General features: G+C 44.1%; 1 protein-coding gene across 1 annotated transcript in view; it reads left to right on the top strand.

Annotated features, from left to right (window-relative positions):
- Positions 1-20,369, top strand: part of COL9A3 (collagen type IX alpha 3 chain) — a 97,867-nt gene that overhangs the window by 43,046 nt on the left and 34,452 nt on the right. The window contains exons 10-15 of the mRNA XM_068262854.1: positions 73-114; positions 4,102-4,158; positions 7,420-7,473; positions 12,038-12,091; positions 14,546-14,599; positions 19,817-19,870. Coding sequence (XP_068118955.1) covers positions 73-114; positions 4,102-4,158; positions 7,420-7,473; positions 12,038-12,091; positions 14,546-14,599; positions 19,817-19,870 — 315 coding nt within the window. The remainder of the gene's footprint in view (positions 1-72; positions 115-4,101; positions 4,159-7,419; positions 7,474-12,037; positions 12,092-14,545; positions 14,600-19,816; positions 19,871-20,369) is intronic.

Here is a 20,369-nt window from a genome sequence, read left to right as displayed (position 1 = left end):
ACTACGATGGCGCCATGTGTGTGACGGTAAAGCGCGACTTTTTGTCATGCCTTCTTTTCATCTTTATCGCAGGGTCTCCCAGGAGTCGTCCCTGATGGAAACGGAGACCTGCAGGTAAGAATAGGAATGGCAATTGTGGCGATTGTGAAGAACACGGGAAGAAATACGAATGAATGGAGCCATAGTTGGATGCATTAAAGAGGAACTGTAACGACAAAACGGCCCCTGGGGGGTACTCACCTCGGGTGGGGGAAGCCTCAGGATCCTAATGAGGCTTCCCACGCCGTCCTGCATCCCTCGGGGGTCTCGCTGTAGCCCTCCGTACAGCCGTGACGCAATATTTACCTTCCTGGCTCCTGCGCAGGCGCTCTGATGGCTGTCGGCGCCGAAGTAGGCGGAAATACCCGATCGCCGTCGGGTCTGCTCTACTGCGCAGGCGCAAGTTTCCGGCGCCTGCGCAGTAGAGCGGACCCGACGGAGATCGGGTATTTCCGTCTATTTCCGTGCCGAAAGTCGCCACAGCGCCCCCGCTGGAGCCAGCAAAGGTAAATATTGAAGCTACAGTCGGCTCTGTCGCCGGCTGTTCGGAGGGCTGCAGCGAGACCCCCGTGGGACAGAGGACGGCGTGGGAAGCCTCATTAGGATCCGGAGGCTTCCCCCACCCGAGGTGAGTACCCCCCAGGGGAGGTTTTTGTTGTTACAGAGTCTCTTTAAGGGAATCAGTTAACAAACAGAATAAATTAGATTTTAGAATTATTGGAATGAATGAATGAATGAACATTGATTGAATGAATCCATTCAACGAATAATTTAATGAATGTATGAATAATATTAAAGCAGAATGAAACCCAGCATTTCTTCTTTGTTCTAAAAAATTATTTACAGCATATTATACACGACCACCATTTTTTATTTTTTTTTACTAGAACAGCATTCAATCAGTTACACACAGGGCTTGAAAGTTCAGTGCAGAGAAAGCTGGAGGCATCCAAAGTGGAGATAATGTTATCTTGTGTTTACTTAATTGTATCAAGTGAGGAATGTGACACATTCTCTGACTGTGCAGACTCTCATGGACACAGAGAGACACTGAAAGCATTTCTGCCTATATACAAGATGAATAAAACCAGTTATGAATAAAATACAAAGGCAGCTCTAAAAGCAAAAAATCTGTACTTTTGGGAACTTGTTATTTCTAAAAGAATAATAATACTGATGCACAAATGCAAATATGATAACCTTATGGCATATAAAAAGTAGTAAAACATGTTTTTATTGAATATTATGTCAGGGTTTTATACGCTTTAAGGGAATCTGTGAGATGAACAGAATGAATAAATAAGCATTTGCAATTAATGGATTAATGAACTACTTTGGGATCAGCAAGCTCTGGCCTTTAAGTGAACCAAAGAAGAAGCACCCTCATGTATTTCACCATATGAATCAGTGGTAACATTAGAGAAAACACCTACCCTGCTCTCTGTTTCATCCTTCACTGCTCGGCCTGCTTGTTTTCAGCCCTGATAAAAATCCCCGACTGAGCTTTCAGTCTGGCTTTGCTCAGCAGCCACAAGTGTGGTGTAGTTTTTACTATAGGCTGTCCTGAAGCATTAAAGCACACTGGACCTGAGGCAAAGCTATTCAAGCTACAAAGGTAGGTTCATGCTGGATCTCCACTCCTCTGTGCATTGTTCATTCCTTTCTTCTTTCCCCTGGCTCCCGTAATTATGCTGACTTTTGGCTAAATGATCACACTATAGGTCTAGATTTGTTCAAAAAAAAAAAATGCTTTCTTTTGGGTCTAAGACCCTATAGTACAAAATATTATGACAAGAAAAAAGGAAGAAATATATATCATAAAATATCTCTATTTATTATAATCACATTTATAAAACAATATACCAATATAAAACCTCAATCTGGCATATCAAGGGGGATCAGCAACAAACGTCCACTAATATCATGCGCACAGATAGAACTAATAAGTCGATGAGTTCACACCATAAAATAATCTGTAATAGATAGAGCAAATGAGTGAATGGGTTCACACCAAAAAATAATCTGTAATAGATAGAGCAAATGAGTGAATGGGTTCACACCAAAAAATAGTCTATTTGTAAAAAGAAGGAGATGGCGTCCAGCATGGTGCAACTTGAGCCTGCCCTGATGATTCTGGTGACTTTACCAGCAAAACCGGTAGGCATCTCTGGGCTCAACTACCCATAGACTCTGGCAATACTGGGGTAACTGCGCAACACACCATTTGGAATTTCACTACAGGATGGATGAGTATTTTCCATTTTGATATGCATGGATATATTACAGATTGTCATCTTAAGTGTGGATAGCAATAATATTGTGAAGTTTATGCTTATGGGACAGTGATATGCTTATGGGACAGTGATATGCTTATGGGACAGTGATCTGTTTTTGACAACCATCACGTGACCATATTATATTCGGGAGCTGCATAAGGATGATATCCCTGGTGGACTGAACTTTCTCTATATATCGGTACTCAACAAGAGCTGGGATACAGTTTATGGGCTTGAATCCCTAACAAATCATCCTACTTGTACACTGGTACATGTTTGTCCAGCATGGAGTTGCTACCTGCTTGATAGTCACGTAAACAGTATGTTTGATTTATGTCGACCCCTAAGTCACTGAATGGAGTTTGGCTCTGGACTGCATTTAATCTCGTCCCCCTATTACCTGATATTCTTTACTACAGAAGTGCACTGGATTACATAACTGTTTAGGAATAATGCTATACCTCCCTTGCTTATACCATCTTTTTACAAATAGACTTTTTTGCTGTGAACCCCTCAACTCATTTGCTCAATTAAAGGCTATTTTTTGGTGTGAACTCATCCACTTATTTGTTCTATCTGTGCGCATGATATTAGTGGACTTTTGCTGCTGATCCCACTTGATATGCCAGATTGAGGTTTTATATTGGTATACAGTATTGTTTTATAAATGTGATTATAATAAATATTTTATGATATATATTTCTTCCTTTTTTCTTCTCATAAGACTTTTGGCTAAAGTTGAACTTTCAGGAAGAGGTATGCTTACTCACCCCATTCCATAATCTTCATACACCCTATTCACACCCCTTAAAGGAAACCTGAGAATAAAGAAAAGAATCAAGACTTACCTGGGGCTTCTTCCAGCCCCATGAACTCTTTTGCCACCTTCACTGTCCTCCCTGGTGGCTCGGTTCTTCTGTAATAGCCCCCAGTAATAGGGCTTCAGTCGGGCCACATGGCCCCTGAGCAGACGCCGAATGCTCCTGATGACAGGAGCGCATTGAGGGCACATGTGCAGCAGGGCAGGGCATGCGCAGAGCGACCCGACTGGTGCAACTTAAGCCCTATTGCCAATGGCTATTACAGAGGAACGGAGCCACCGGGGAGGATGGCGAAGGAGGCAACTGTGCCTATGGGGCTGGAGGAGATTTACTTTACTCCATCTCAGGTACACTTTAAGAGGAGGGAATGGGAGGGGAATAGGAGGGAACATTGCAGCAAGCCCGCCTCTTCCTGTTGTAAAATTTAACTTTAGCCAAAACTCACATTTTTCAAGCATGGATTACAGAGATCGGGGGGAATGAGGAGTGGAATGGACAACCCACAAGTGGTATGTGGCTCCAGCATGAACAGGCTTCTGTGCTTACCTTGGGTAGCTTGGCCCGGGGTCAGGTGTGCTTTAACATTGGTCGTGTTAACTCATCCATTAAATTATGGGAGGAAAGAATGTAAATGAAAGAATGAATTATCAATTAGGTAATATCAGTTGTTGGATAATAGAATCGTTTCAGTTAAATTGCATTGATAAATTTGTGCATTCCGTGACTTCATTACTAATTAGCTGATTCACTTAATTCAAAAAATAAATTAATTCATTCATTCAATAAATAAATTTAAAAGAATGGATGCATATTTGTGGGTTTAATTGATTGAAAATTGAATGAATGAATAAGAGCGCATAATTAATTGAAAAAATTCTTTAGATAAATGTATGTTCAAAGACCGATTGATTAATAGAAATTAATACATGGCCATTAACCATATTCTCTTTTTTTCTGTGCCATAGTGCCCAGCTATCTGCCCAAGTGGTCCTCCCGGCCCGCCAGGCATGCCCGGATTTAAGGTAATTTGCTTTGAAATCTGATGTATATGTTTGTCAGTTGCCTCTCCCATACTGCAGAGTACCTGCGAAGTGCTGCTTCAGCCCTGATGGGCTACATAAGAATTATTATTATTTTTACTAAACCTTCTTTATAAAGTGCTGATATGTTACACAGCGATGTACAATAGATAAGGGAGACTAAACAATGTTACGCAGGTGTATTATATTGTTCAGCAGTGATACACAAAATAGTGATGTAACAGAAGAGTCACTGAGTCCATATGGTGGTGGAGAAGAGCACACTGGGAGGAGGGCCCTGCCAATAGGCTTACAATCTAAGGAGTGGGGGAGAGGGACACATATGAGAGTGTGGGGTGCAAGTCCAACGGAGGGGATGGAGTTCTGAAGATGGAGGGTAAGCACTGGTGAACACATGGGTCTTCGAGACCTGCTTGAATGAGTTGAAGGTGGGGGTGAGCCTGATAGAGCCTGATGGAGGAGGGCGTTCCATAAAGTAGGGGCAACTCTTGAGAAATCACTTATTTTGCTGCCTTTTACATATTGATCTTATACTGCTCCACCCACAAGAACCTGGTAAAACAGTGTTATTTCAAATCCAAGGAAACTATTGTTAGAGTTAAGTATTGGTGGTTGAGCGCAATAGTGTTTTACCTTTATATCAATGACTTTAGTGACTGCTTTAGGGCTGGTTCAGACGGGCGTTTTTATGGCGTTTAACGCAGCGTTTCAGACGCAGCGTTTTTTGGGATCTACTGCCATCCCATGCAAGTGAATGGGAGCGTTTAGAGCTGGCTTTTGCAGGCTTTCATAAAAGCCTGGCAGTAGATCCCAGCGTTGCGTCTAGTCTCAAAAGCAACATGCTGCTTTCAGAGGCAGTAAACACGAGGAAACAATAGCAGAGACCAGAACTGCTAGCCTTGAACGCTTTTCAAAAGCTTTCAAAAGCTAGCTTTTAAACGCTGGCGTTTAAACGCTGGCGTTTGAACGCAATGCCAAGCAAAAGCTCAGCAGATGCCCGTGTGAACCAGCCCTTACAATGCCACAGCTGTCTGTAAGTGGACCTGTCTATGCCATGAAGAGCCAGGAGGCCCTACGCTGATTTGCAGAAGGCTTCATTGCTTTTGGTTTTAGGCTGCATATTTGTTCCTTGTTTCAATATGGTGGTTGCTTGAGTTTTTGAGATTTATCAGCATTTGTGACTCAATACTGGGCTAATTGTAGCCCTGATGTGGTAATTAAGTTTGACTCCAATATAGTGACCACTAGTGGTCAAAATGTGGCAGTCACTTGTGGTCTTAATACAGCAGTTACTTTCATTTTCAATATGGCCATAACTTTTTTTTTGTATTATTCAAACTCTTTATTGACAAGCAGAAAATAACAAGGTAGTCAAGCAAGCAGGAAGTGTAGATTCCAACAACAGCTGTCTGTACATAAGAACAGGAGCTTAATAAATAGCACAAATGAGTCTCCCTCTATGAAGAATGTTGGCACACCAGAGGGCTTCCCCCCAACAATGTGCTTGCACAAGCAGGGGGCAGGTTCTAGTAATCTAGCTGGTCGGTACTGTAGTGGCTTTGATATTTTGTGGCACTGATATAATTGCCTTTTGTAGCTCCAGCGTGGCGTAGACAGCCCTTCCCCACTTCTGCACAATTTCAGCCGATTTTTCAGCAATGCGATACGACTGGATCCGCAGGGACATCAGAAGGGCATAGGCTGCCGCCAAATTCCTGCAAATGCATTGCGATTTCCATTCATTATTATGAATGGAAAACAAAACTGCATCAGGGAGAATCGCACAGAAGAACTAGTGCCATGCGTTGCAATGGCTCTTGCATTTTCCAATGCACCCAAGGGGGGAAAAGGCCTAAGTGTCAATAGGATGGTTACTTTTGGTTCCAATTCATAAGTCCACTTTGGCTTCAGTATATTGGCCACTTAAAGGTCTCTTATGAAGTATAGATCTAAATGATCTGAAGTTCTATTGAGCATTTGATAAGCTGATAAAAGTAATTAAATTAAGTCACTCAAAGTATCTAGCTGCTAATTAAAGTACATCTGACCTGAGACAAAGCTACCTAAGATAAGAACAGAGGTAGGTTCATGCTGGATCCACATACCCTTGTGCATTGTCTGTTCCTCTCCAGGTTCCCCGCAGTCCTTGTAATCACTCCTTGATAAATTTGACTTTCAGCTAAAGTAACATTTTCAGACTGCTTACTCACCCCTATTCCATAATCAGGCTTGTGATAATGTTCCCTCCTATCACCCTCTTGTTCCCATGTCTTCCCTGCCCCTTAAGAGGAGTAAATGAGGCGGGGAAGAGGAGGGAATGAGGGGGTAATAGGAGGGAACATTGCTGCAAACCCACCGCTTCCTGCGTGGAAATTTGACAGCTGAAATGTATCAATGAGTGATTATGGGAGACCGGGGAAAATGGGGAGAGGAAAACACAATGTACAGTGGTTTGTGAATCCAGAATTAACTTCAACACCTCTGTGCCCCCCTTGCTCTTCCTTGTTTAGTGGAGATTTGAAAGTTAAGGATCATTTTTGTATACCGTTTGTCTCTACTTGATTTGGCCATCTTTCCGTTCCCTGATTCATTTACAACTATTAGTAAAAAATGTCCAATTTTTTTAGGACATAATTCTGCCATTGATGGGAAAGGAATGAGTAGGGACATCTGACTCTGGTTTAGCAAATTTTCTATTTCCATCCGTGGCATGAGTTGGCAAGAGATGTGCCTGTCAACATACCAACAACATAGAAGAGACACTGCACAATCTGAAGGCAATTTCAACTTTTATTCCAGAAGTACATACATACTGGTAGTTGTAGTTATAAACCTGCAGAAAAGTACTAAACATCAAGACGTTTCGAGAGGATGTACCTCTGGAAACGATGCATTGATGCTTAGCTTTCTTTTGTACCTCTCGAAATGTTGCCCTGATGTTTAGCTTTTTCTGTACCTCTGGAAATGGTGCCTTTGATGTTTAGCCTTTTTCTGCACGTTTATAACTATGTACTTAGGGGCTTGGTCTCTTCTATGTTGTTGGTACTTCGCTCTTCCTTGGGCAAAGAGGTCTCTGACCAGAAGCATGTGTATCCTTGATTGGTGGGTGCTGCTCTTCCTTCTGCTCTCGCTACTTGTCTGTGAACATATGAAGAAGTTAAATGTCTGGGTCATATCACTAGTTTTAAATCTGTCAGTTTAAGGTGGACTAAAAAACTTCTATCTTCGTCTTGTTTATTGCAGGGTCACACGGGGTACAAAGGAGAGAGAGGAGAACCTGGGAAAGATGGACAAAAGGTAATTTGGAACGGAGGGAGTTGTTTTGTTATTTTCCTTGTGACCCCCATGACTTCAACAACACACAACACTCAAACTGTCTATGGGGAAGAGGCAACAGGCCTCCTTGTCAGGGTTCTGAGAATTGTGATAAACATATAAAGGAGGGGTACCCATTAACGTAAAATGAATATGGAGGAGATGTATCCAACATTGACTGACTTTTCTCCATTGCCGTCAAATTGAAATGCCAGGACTCAGGAGTAGAGATGTCACGAACATCAAATTTTGGATTCGCGAACGTGATCTTCCACAAATGTTCATGAACAGGCGAACCACCATTGACTTCAATGGGAAAGCGAAATTTAAAACCTACAGGGACTCTTTCTGGCCACAAAAGTTTATGGAAAAGTTGTTTAAAGGAGTCCAACACCTGGACTATGACATGCCGGAGGGGGATCCATGCCAAATATCCCACCAAAAATTCCGGAGTTGACGCAAAGTCGGGTTTTAAACCCTAAAGGGCAGAAATCACATTACATTCCTACAAATAATGTACTGGAGTGGTACTGTGCTTGCAACTTAATGTAGCGACAGCTGTGGAGTGTCACACAGAAAAAAAAACAGAAGACCTATGTACTAGCCCTCAAAAGGGCTATTTGGGGTGCTTTCAGCAAGTAGTCAAAGAGGAACAAGACCACAGGCCTAGCTAATGATTTCCCTACCTATCCGCAGCAAGTCTGACCACGCTCTCACTAACAGCAGCCATCAGAGAATGAATCCAATATGGCCAACGCAGCTGCTTTTTAAAAGTGGGGTGGGGGGTCCAGGAGGGGGTGCTAGCTGATTGGCTGCCATGATGATGTATAGGGGGTGGGTCGAACACGGCAAATGTTTGCCGTTCGCCGAGAACGCGAACAGCGGCAATTCGCCCGGGATCTGTCCGCCGGTGAACAGTTTGGGCCATCTCTATTCAGGAGACCATAAGAACTGAACCATGGAGACATAGACCGGATTTTCAAAGGTTCTTCAGGGCTACAGAATGGTGAACCAGCAAACATGGGCTGGATTTTTTTTTTAAAGTGGTCTGCTATCAGATGGCAAATGTTTGCAGCCCTCACCGGGCTCTATTCAGAATAGGCGAGGTTATGTGAATAAAGTCATGCCAATGGTGAGAGCTTTGTGCAGTACATCTAGTACAGTCTGGATCTACTGTATCTACTGTATTACAGAAATCTTTAGTTGTAGATGACCAACAATCACATGACCAATCATTTTTTCTTTTATTTATTTTTTTTGAGGATCAAACACTTTTCTCACCTAATGGCCAATACAAAATATTTTACAAAAATGCCAGGTTGGCTTGATTAATTAGGTTCTTTACTGTTCTTCACTTCAGAAGAACATTAGTAAGCTAGTAAGAATATTAGTAAGCCACCTGATTCCAAAACCAGGTCTCAGCTAACTGTTGCTATGGAGAGAGATTTGGGTGAGGTGGTGGCAAGTTAGACCACCAACACTTCAAACTGTCCACATGACACCAACATTCTTCACTAGAGATACTCTTTCTCCGTGACAGTCGATTTTCATACATTCGATTTTCAGACCTCTTCGAAATCCGGCTCCTTTCCATTCCGATGTGTAAAATAATGCCTGCTTATAAGAATACCTATTAAACTTTTGGGGGATGTCCACATGTGAACTATTTCTTACGTGTGATCTAATATTTAATATCTTTTTCAGAAAATATACAGGGTGATAAGATTTTTTTCATCATTTGGTTGTCATTCCCGAGTATTAGATTTTCTCCAAACTGTGCCATTTCCTGGCTAGAAAATTTGATGGAGACTGGTGTGCCCCATGATATTTTTTTCAAACCCACAATATAGTAGGGTGTGCACTGTGTTTCTAACAATGTACACCCATTATCAGGCACTCGGCGAGGTTATCCAAAATATTGCACAATGTGTAAAGGCATAATTAGGCTTAAGGAGTAGAAATTTTTTTTTTTATGGGAAATGGTCGGGTAAATGGTCCAGTAAAAGAGATGGAAAACCCCAAAAGCAGGTAAAAGGGATAACTAATGAAAACCAGTAAGTACGAGGTGCCCAAATGTAAATAAGCAGGTGAAGAAAGGTATAATTGGGTCCTTCCTTCAAGAAAGGTGGACTCACTTGAAACTTTAAACTTGACTTTATTTTAGCACTGGGCAATGCGTTTCGCTGTTACAAGCGGTTTCCTCAGGTCAGCAGCAGTGCGATTCGGAGGCATCTCAGGTGCCTATAAGGCCATAATTTGACATTGTTTCTAAATGGCAGTCTGGATAATCCCCTTTTAGGTGCGATCAGGCAGCCATGTTTTAGGCAACTCAAGAAATCCACTGTGTAGAAAAGAGAGAGAGCGCTCTAAAAACAATATACAAAGCACGTTTCCCTGTCCAAGACAGGTCTCACCTGGATTCAGATGGCTGTCGGTGAGATACAGCCTGTCTACGCTTGTGTCCCTTTATACAGCCAGGGACCAGGCTCTCAGGATGGCAACACGGTGGACCAGCATATGTGCGGGCACTATTTGTGACACTCTATGAGCCCGATCCAATTCATTATTTCTCCTAGGTGATATTTTCACATCTTATCAATATAATGCCTTTTCAACCACCAGCAAGCAAAAGTTGCAGAGTGCTAAAAAGTTATTTGAAACAAAAGATGAAAAATTATCTCCAAAAAGTAAAATGTAGGTGCCCATATTACTCAACTTGGTGGCCGATCATCCACCTTATTCGATAATTATCATTGAATGAAAATTGGGGCCACCAAGAGCATGCCCGATCGACGATGCAACCAATTTTCGGGCCAAAATTGGACGCAAGTATCGATCAGACATGCTGGAAAATCGTGCATGGTGGTAATGGCGTGCGATAATCAAGGACGTGACGAAAACCGTCAGCTGCTGTCCCCACCTAATGTTTTATGCCCCCCTGGTGCCCGTGCAGTTATACTTTACCTGCTGCTGTCCTCGTATTTCCGCAATATGGCCTCACTAGTGTTTGGTGGGCGAACAGTGTTCGCCACTGTTCGGGTTCTGCAGAACATCACCCTGTTCGGCCTTTTAGTTCGGGTTCGCCCGAACTGCTCAATGCCCGGCCGAACAGGGCCCCTGTTCGGCCGAACAGGGCCCTGTTCGGCCGAATACGGCCCCCCTATGGGGTCGCAGGCATAAGGGGGAAGCATGCCCCGATCGCGGGGGGGGGGGGGGGGGGGGGTCGGAAATTCCCCCCTCCCCCTTCGCTAGCGCTCCCCCCTCTGCCCGCTTCCCCATAAAAAAGTTTGCGTAAAGTTAAATTGTACCGGTGGTGGCTGCTGCAGTGGCTGGCTGGCAGTGGTGTGAGTGAGGAGGAGGAGTCCGAGTAGGACGCGTTGAGGCCGGGCAGCGGGCGGTTCAGCGGTAGTACCCTTGTGGTACTTCCGCCCTTTCTCTGACCTCACGTCCTCTACGTGATGACGCATACGAGGGTACGTCATCACGTAGAGGACGTGAGGTCAGAGAAAGGGCGGAAGTACTACAAGGGTACTACCGCTGAACCGCCCGCTGCCCGGCCTCAACGCGTCCTACTCGGACTCCTCCTCCTCACTCACACCACTGCCAGGCCAGCCAGCCACTGCAGCAGCCACCACCGGTACTATTTAACTTTACGCAAACTTTTTTATGGGGAAGCGGGCAGAGGGGGGAGCGCTAGCGGAGGGGGTGGGGGGGATTTCCGACCCCCCCCCCCCCGATCGGGGCATGCACCCCCCCTTATGCCTGTGACCCCATAGGGGGGCCGTATTGCGGCATGTTCGGGTCCCCATTGACTTGCATTGAGTTCGAGGTTCGGGCCGAACATGCCGAACATCTGGCCCATTCGGCCCGAACCCGAACATCCAGGTGTTTGCCCAACACTAGGCCTCACTACCGACATATAGCACGTAGGGTGCGTTTGTGATGTCACACACGAATCCCCATGTGCTGTAACGCCAGCAACCTTGTGGAAGCACAAATACAGGAGTATGGACATGGGGGCAGTGCGGACAGCGGCATGCACGGGCACCGGGGAGATAAAACATTAGGGGGACAGTGGCCAGGGGCAGCGAAGCACCATGGTGGTTGTACAAGGTCGATCCCCCGCAAGATTTGATTCTAATATCGAATGGGAATCAGCCTGCGGTTTATGGCAGCCAACAGATCGCTCGCCGGTCAAATTGGATCAGAGAGGTCTGTCTCTTGGTCGATCAGCTACCAAAATCTCTAGATGTATGGCCAACTTTAGTAGAAAAAGTAAATTGGATCAGGTCCATTATTCCTATAAGGCCTTCTGTTTGCTGTCACTGTGTGTCTGCTCACGTCTTGTCACCATTGTGTGTTCATACCATGTAGAAGGCAACATTCACTAATCACCACTGATGGCTGTGAGCACGCTCTGATGGCTGTGACCACGCTCCTTCTGGAAACTGTTTATTTGCATGAAGCATGAGTTGGTTTGTAAAGTAAAGATGTTAATTGTGTCCCATGTTATCCAGATGTATTAATGAGGTCTTTTTATCCACAGGGAGAAGCTGGACCACCCGGATCACCAGGAATCCCTGGCAGTGTGGGATTGCAGGTAAGCTGTTCATCCTCTCTGATTTACATGCTCAACACTTTGTGACAGCTAACGAGAAAGGGGAGGGAGGGGGGCATATATTATTGCATTATATTGCTTTAAAGCAAACCTGAAATGAAAAAAAACTTATATAATTAATTGTATGGGTAGTACGTGTACATGCATGTGTAGATAATGAATAGAACATTAGTAGTAAAGAAAAGTTTCATATTTTTATTTTCAGTTATGTAGCTTTTTTATAATGTTGGATCATGCGGTCATATATGCAATTTACAAACAACACTCTGTCTTTTAAACTATAAAACAGAGCAGAGCGAATGACGCATTGAACTTTCCTGCAGTGAAACTTTATCTCAAGCTGTCTCTCACTGTTTCTTATGCCTAGTACACGCCATACAATTTTCTTTCACCATACAATTTTGTTTACATTTTCTGTTAGATTATTTTCTGTAGAGACTGGTTATTATTTGTGGTGCATTGTCTTATGTTGAGTAGAACAGTGCCTTATTGCTAGGCAGATAGATGGTTAGATAGATCATTTCCAACATGTTCCGGCAAGTAAATGTAACAGAAAATTGTATGGTGTGTACCTAGCATTAGACGTATAAGTACTTCAGAAAACTGAACTGGTGTCCACATGCCTTGATAAAGGGGGACCCTGTGTGGCCCCGAAACAATTGTTGGAACACATTGTGGAAACTGGCACAATAAAGTGTGTGCTGTAACCTGTGGTGTGCTGATAATATCTGTGAACTGATTGTTGGCTGAGGCGGTCCTTATGGGCCGCCTCACCCGACTTAAAGGAGTTATCAGGCTTTTTTAATGAAAATAAGTGCTACTTACCCGGGGCTTCGTCCAGCCCCAAGCTCCCAGCATGTCCCTTGCCACAGCTCCGCCCGCAGCCGTTCGCCGCCGCTGCCTCCCGGTCCACGGCGATGACGTCCAGCCAACCTGGAGGTCGGCCTGTACTGCGCCTGTGCGAGCGTTGCTGTCAATCACCGCCTCGTGGAGCGGACTGCGCAGGCCGGCCTGACGTCATCGCCGGGGACCGGGAGGCAGCAGCGGCGAACGGATGCCGGCAGAGCTGTGGCGAGGGACATGCTGGGAGCTTGGGGCTGGACTTATTTTCATTAAAAAAGCCTAATAACTCCTTTAAGTCAGGTGATGAACATCAGGTGCTATGAGTAAAATCTGGCCATATTAACTGCATGCTTGTTTCAGTTATGCAATTCAGACACTACTACAGCCATAAGGATCAGCAGGGCTGCCAGGCAACTGGTATTGTGAAAAATTAAAGAGAAACCGTAACCAAGAATTGTACTTCATCCCAATCAGTAGCTGATACCCCCTTTCCCATGAGAAATCTTTTCCTTTTCACAAACAGATCATCAGGGGGGTCTGTGTGGCTGATATTGTGGTGAAACCCCTCCCACAGTGTGATGTCAGGACCATGGCTCTGACATCACACTTAGGGAGCCTTGTTGCATTGTGGGAAATTCCCAAAAAAGCAAGCAGCATCTTCTTCCATTGACATCACCTGCCAGCAGTAAAAATGTCACCATGTAATAAATGTCAGAATGTAATTTGGGGAGAGGAAAGATTTTACAATGGGCAAACACTGATGTGTGACATGATAAGATAAGCATGAGTATTTACATTCCATTTCCTTCACAGAACAAAGGCTGTGTTCCTTTTTTATCTTTTCTCACTCTTAAGGGCTTGTTCACATCTAGTGTGTTTTCGGCCTTTTTTTCAAGTGCAGGCGATCTTCAAAAACGCCCACAAAACTCTTGTGCAATTAATCTCTATGAGAAGGTTCATATAATCGCGTTTCGTCCGCTTTGCGCTCCGCAAAGAGCTGCCTGTACCATTTTTGGTTCGATTTTGCTCTAAAGGAAGGTATAGGAAGAGCGCTAAATGCTCACAAAGTCACTTTATGCGGCGATTGCATTTTTATGATGAATAAATACATGGTATTTATCCTTTTTTGGGTCAAAGAGTTCACTTCCTGACTGACGTCACAAAGGGAAAAATCGGAATCGTGAATGCACAAAATCGTAGCGCACAGTGGAGCACCGGGAGGGGGAAAAAATCATGCACAAAATCGCAAAATGCTTGCATTTTCGATTTCGGTTTTAGATGTGAACAGAGCCTCAAGGTTAAGAATTCAGGGCTGTAAATGATATTTTTTTAAGCCTTCAGCTACAAAATAAGACTATGGGGTTCTAGGAAAGTATTTAGGAGTAGGACTATAGATACAATCGTTTATCGCAACAGTTTATTTTCACTTCATGTTTGCACCCAGGAAAGTAGATGATATGTTAAAATGTATTCATTAATTATTATGTCACTGCCCATCTAGTAGTACATTTTGGGTTTCGGTGCTGTTTATCTCTTGCTGAATATCACATTGCATTTACTATGTTTGGTCTGACTAATCTGCTGTTTTTTCAGGGCCCGAGAGGTCCGCGGGGCTTAGTGGGACCCCAGGGAGCAGCAGGAGACAGGGTGAGTATACTGCCCCATTCGTCAGCCGTTTCAGGTTATGTACTGTTATCAGTGTTACCTTTTTAGCATGAAATTAATATTGGAAGGTTTCTTGTAAAAATTTGGTGACAACAGGCAGTTCATTGGAAGTCCATCATTTTGATTTGTTAAAGTGGACCCAAACTAAAAATACAAGATTTCAGAAATAAAATCTATTTTCTAAATTATAATAATAAATAGCAGCCTTTTTTCAGCTGCATGATGACAAATATAAAATATTTTACATTTAGTGGAGAAACCCCTCCCTTCCTTTCATTTTGTCGGCAAATAATCTGGCAAACTGGTGGAGTAGGTGGTGTCCAGCAAAGGAGGAATTGCTAATGGCTGCCACCTGTATAACCCTAGTTATGCAAAGAGAAGTGTGAAAAGCATGCACTGAAATGCTCATAGGCTCGAAGGAGTGTTTATTTATCTTTGTATGTGTCAGAGTGCTGCAACTAAATATTATGAATTAAAAAAATGTTTGGTTTGGGTCCGCTTTAAGGCTGTTGTCTTTGAGGTAAGGTTTGAACCTTTGACCAGGGTTCAAATCCTGGCTCAATCCAGTATGTGAAACACTAAGGAGTCTTTGGGCAAGGTTACCTAATGACCCGTGGAGCGTGGCCTAAGTGGCTACAGCTCTGAAGCGCTTTGTCTTCCAAGAGAAAAGCACAATAAAAAATGTGTCTTGTTTTGTCTAAAGTAGAACTGAAATCAGTTTAGTTACTTAATTTCCTATGAGACTACCATTAAGGGCCCAGAAACTGTTACAGTCATAGACTTGACATGAGGAAAAAAAAAAAAAAACGTAAAAGATGTTTTGCAACCAGCGCCACCTTGTGGCAATCTGGAAAAATAACATATGCGAACACAGTTGTAACTGAAGCATCATTTTATTACAATGATAAATGTACAAAGGGACTTGAAGTGGCACAAGATTTTGATCAAATAGAGAATCAGGTTCTACATTTTGTGACCTGCAGAAAAGTACATAAAGTGGTGGTGAATGTTTCCCAACAAATTAGAACAAAAAAAAGACCACCATTCAGTAACTACTTAGCTTTTGTTGTTCAGTCGCTGTCCACCCCCCCCCCCCCCAATGTGGCCCCACGGAGCACACAGGCTCCTCTATCTTCTACTGCAGGGGTCAGGAACCATTTTGTCTGAGAGAGCCATAAACACCACATATTTTAAAATGTAATTCCGTGAGAGCCATACAATATGTTTCAAACTGGGACAGTAGGGCTCACGTCCCTGTTGCCATGGTGATGTGTATACAGTTGATCCGCCAGGCAGCGGGAGTGTCAGAGACGTCTTCAGCTTCTCTTGGGTTTCAGCAACATCAGAAGACAGACACAAACCGAATAGAAAATGTACCAGGGAAAATATTTCAAACACCACTGTCAATATGACAACCCTATTAGTACTGAGTCAGGTTCTATTTACCTGCTAATATATTAGTTAGTTAATCTAAAAATAGCAGTACGCTATAAGTATTGCTCACGCAGTGAGATCCATAAATATGTCTGCACAGTCATATACTGCAGGGGTCCTTGCTGATCCCCCTCCACTCTTTCACAATAGATATGAGTGGGGTGTAGCTATCCCACAGAGCGACTGGGGTAATCACTGCAAAAGGTGGTAAGGACCGGAGTGTGGTCGCTTACTGTGAAACTATAATTCACCCCAGCTAACCCCTCATTAGTACTGGTCCTAGATACCACCCTTTCAAAGGAGGGGGGCTATTTACAAAGTGCTAGAAAATGTGCATCGTGCTGTACATAAAGACCCTAATGAGATCACATTTCACCACAAAGGCTTCTTCAGAAGGTGCTATACATATGTTACATAGTGCTATACATCATACACATCACCACAAAATTAAAATCAAAAATTGCCCCCCATGAATCAGCCCAAGTCAGAGCTAGATGCGCCGTGTTCAGCGACCAAATATATACTAAGGAAGCAGGAAGAGGAGGGGTTCATACCCTTAAGCCACGCCCATAGTCCTCGGAGAGTTTCCGATCCTAAATATATCTTATCGGAAGCTTCTTGTAGGTAGGGGACCTTAGTCCCCGCTCTAGCTTACCTCCTCCCATAATGTACCTGCATATGGGACCTGTGTTGAGCCCCTATATCGTCCCATCCGTGCGGTGGACGCTATGATGCGTTCCACCCGCAGTAAAAGGGGTGGAGCATGCGTGTCAAGACCGTCCGCGTCACTTCCGCATTCAAAGTTCCGCATTTCACGTGAGCGCGGACGTCATCTGCGGCGCTGCCCATTCCCTTACTACGCAGGGTCCCTGTGACATGGAGCGGGGGGAGGCGACCAAGTGCCTCCCCTCCTCATCAGGTTCCGCCCCCGTTGTCATGGTGATCTGTGTATACACGCATCTCCCAATAGGGATATATCATATAAGATATATAGATAGGGACGCCTAGGGGATAGAAAGGGGGGGGGGGAAGGAGGAAGGGAGATAGGACAATATCTATGTATGGGTACATATATACATAGGCGCTGTGTTAGAGGATACATACAGTTATATGGATAAGACCATCTAGGTTGTCCCCTCTATATCATATAGGGCGCTATGGACCGGGGGAAAGGTTTCAAGTTCAATAATGTATTCTACAGAAATATCAGAAAATACATACAAATCAATAAACTAAGAATAAGGACATGGGTACATATGACCCGTTAGGCGAGGGGGGCCATAGAGATATCAATCTATAAAAAACAGGCAAGATTGAAGTCCTCGTTTAGTCCTCTCGGTGAGATCGTATCTAAACGAAAAATCCACTGGGACTCAATCTGTGTTAATTTCTGATCAAAGTTGCCCCCTCTAAAGTCCCTTCTCCAGGTCTGTATCCCCCAAAACTGTATATCAAAACGTCTCGGGGAATGGAACTCATTCATATGTCTTGCAATGGGTGTATTCCTTCTGTGTTTGATGTCCCCCACATGTTCCAGCACCCGGTCTTTAAATTGTCTGGTCGTCTTTCCTACATACCATAAATTACAGGGGCACTTGGCCCCGTATATAACTCCCCTACTTTCGCAGTTGATAAAAGATAGTATATTGAAAGTTCTGCCCGTGGAGGGTACTGTAAATTGCTTCAAGGTAGGTATATATTTGCAAGCCTTACAGTGGCCACATCTAAAGGACCCTACTGGTTTTGGTGGAAGCCAGGTTTCTCTTGGGGCGGAATAGGGGGTGTAGGTGCTGTGGACTAGTATGTCTCGTAAATTCGACGACCGTCTATAAGTTATGGCTGGAGTGTCAGGGAGGTGTCTTGATAGATCCTTATCCTTCTGCAGGATGGGCCAATAATGTCGTATTATCTCAAAGACTTTGTGTGAGTCATCAGTGAACGTCCCAATAAGACGGGGTATTCTTAATGCCTCCTTGGGGGATGCCCCAAAACTACGGTCGACTCTCTCATTGGAGTTTCTCAAAGTAACTTCACGGGGGGTCTCATATGCTCGTTTGTATGCATGTTCAATAACATGATCTGGGAAGCCTCTTTGTCTGAAGCGTTGTTTAAGGAGTGTACACTCTCTCTCAAAAGACTCAGATGTTGAGCAGTTCCTCCTGGCACGGAGAAACTGTCCAATTGGTATACTTTTACGCAGAGAGCTAGGGTGGGAACTTTCCCATCTCAACAGGGAGTTCGTCGATGTGGGTTTCCGAAATATCTCGGTCTGTATTTTTCCCTTCTCAACCGTAATTTTAAGGTCCAAGAAGTTGATCGTATTGCTGTTTGTTTCAGCAACATCAGCAATTTCCCTGAGGAGCCAGACAGGAGAAATACCGACTAACAGCTTGTACAACTAGCTAGCTGACTTAGGGGTTGATTCACTTTGTAGGATGAGATCCCCGCACTTTGATTGGCCCAATAAGCTGCCTGTCACTTGATGAGCAACCTATTGGGCCAAAGTGCGGGGATCTCGTCCTACAAAGTCACTGAACATGACAGGGTCCAGAGTGGGACAATCAGAGTAACCATTCGTTTTGGGGTAGCATGAGTAAGTTAGTAGTGCATGCTACAGCAGTAGCGTGCCTACTTTGAAAATTTTATTTGCACTGCCACACTAGGCTGCGCTGCTTGAGCGGCGCAGCTTAGTAAATCAACCCCTACTGATTTGTATGTGAGCCAGATGTAGCCACCAAAAGAGCAACATCTGGCTCCCGAGCCATAGGTTCCCTACCCCTGCTCTACTGCCTCTCCAAGCTTGGCCAAGCTCATGTTTGGTGCTTCCATAATACTAACTAGCCCTCTCATTCTCTGCCGGCCCCTCCTCCTTTTGCCCTCGATCTTTCCTAGCATCAGGGTCTTCTCCAAGGAGTCCTGTCTTCTCCAATCTGTGTCCAAAGTATTTCAGCTTCAGCCTCAACAGTGCTTCTTCTAAAGAACAGTCAGGAAAAGATTAATTTCTCCAAGGCTCCTTTTACACTTGCATTGCTGCAGGATAATGCAAGTCAATGGGGTCTTTTACTCTTATTTCGTTCTGCCAGAAGTTTTCACCCTGCTGTAATCCCAGCGCTCAGCATGCAGTGTATTACCGCAAGAATCGTGCTTAATACACGGTGCTTGGGATAATGGAAGTCTATGGGCGACGCAGTAAGGGTGAACGACACTTACTGGTGCAGTGTGTCGTGGAGCGCATGCTGGGACTGACGGGAATCCCAGTGACGTACTTCCTGCCCAGCAGTGACGTACTTCCTGGCTGCCCAGCAGAGAGTACGTGGGGTAATGGAAGTCTATGGGCCTGATTCACAAAGCGGTGATAACTCAGTTATCACGCCTAAAAGACTTTAGGCGTGATAACCTTTGCACCGCTGAGTTAGCACCGATTTGTGCTAGTTATCGCGTGCAAAGTCCCGCGTGCAAAGTTTTGCGCGTGCAATCGCGCAATTCCGCACGCAGCGCCCATCGGCATTTATGGGCGCAACGCGCACTGCACCGTGCGCGCGGGAATTTCGCGTGAGTTTCATTTTATCACGCCTAAACTGAGTTTAGGCGTGATAAAGGGCTTTTCACAGGCGTGCAAACACTTTGCACCGCTTTGTGAATCAGGCCCTATGGGTGACGCAGCGAAACCTGTTTCCCTCTATAAATAGTTTGTAGCTGAATTTTATTTTGTTTGTTTCCCAATTTTAGTTTATTTTAACAATCTTATCCATCTCTGCTTTTCAGGGACCGACTGGATTTAGGGGACCCCCTGGAGTGCCGGGACCCCCCGGGAAAGCTGTACGTATGAGCCTGAGGCATGTTCCCCTTCCTATAACTGAATATTTGCTCTAAAAAGATAAAACATTAAATTTGCAATATATTTCATATATGATACTTTGTGTTAAAACTTCAGAGAGAACTTGAACTTTAAGTTGCCCGTTAACAGTACAATTTTTTCATCAGATCTTTCGATGCACTTTTTACAATCGAAAGTAAGCGGAAGGTAATTCTGGATTGTTCCCATAAACAGGTCAATTAGGGCGTTTTCTCTCTTCAGTTATGATCGTAAAATTCAACTTTCAGATCGACAGAATTTTCAGTTCCAGTTGACCAAAGAATCGTTTCACGTCGATTTTCAGCAAACACTGCTCTGTTTTCTGTACAATTCCATCGCAAATATTGCATTGAAAGATCACATCTGATGAAAATGTTGTAGCCTTAATGGGTACCGTAAATTCGGCCATTAACAGTACAATTTTTACTTCAGATTTGATCCTTTTTCAGCTCAATTCGGAAG

Source organism: Hyperolius riggenbachi, chromosome 12, assembly GCF_040937935.1.
Source record: "Hyperolius riggenbachi isolate aHypRig1 chromosome 12, aHypRig1.pri, whole genome shotgun sequence".
Taxonomy (NCBI): Eukaryota; Metazoa; Chordata; class Amphibia; order Anura; family Hyperoliidae; genus Hyperolius; species Hyperolius riggenbachi.
This window is presented reverse-complemented; position numbering and strand designations above follow the sequence as displayed.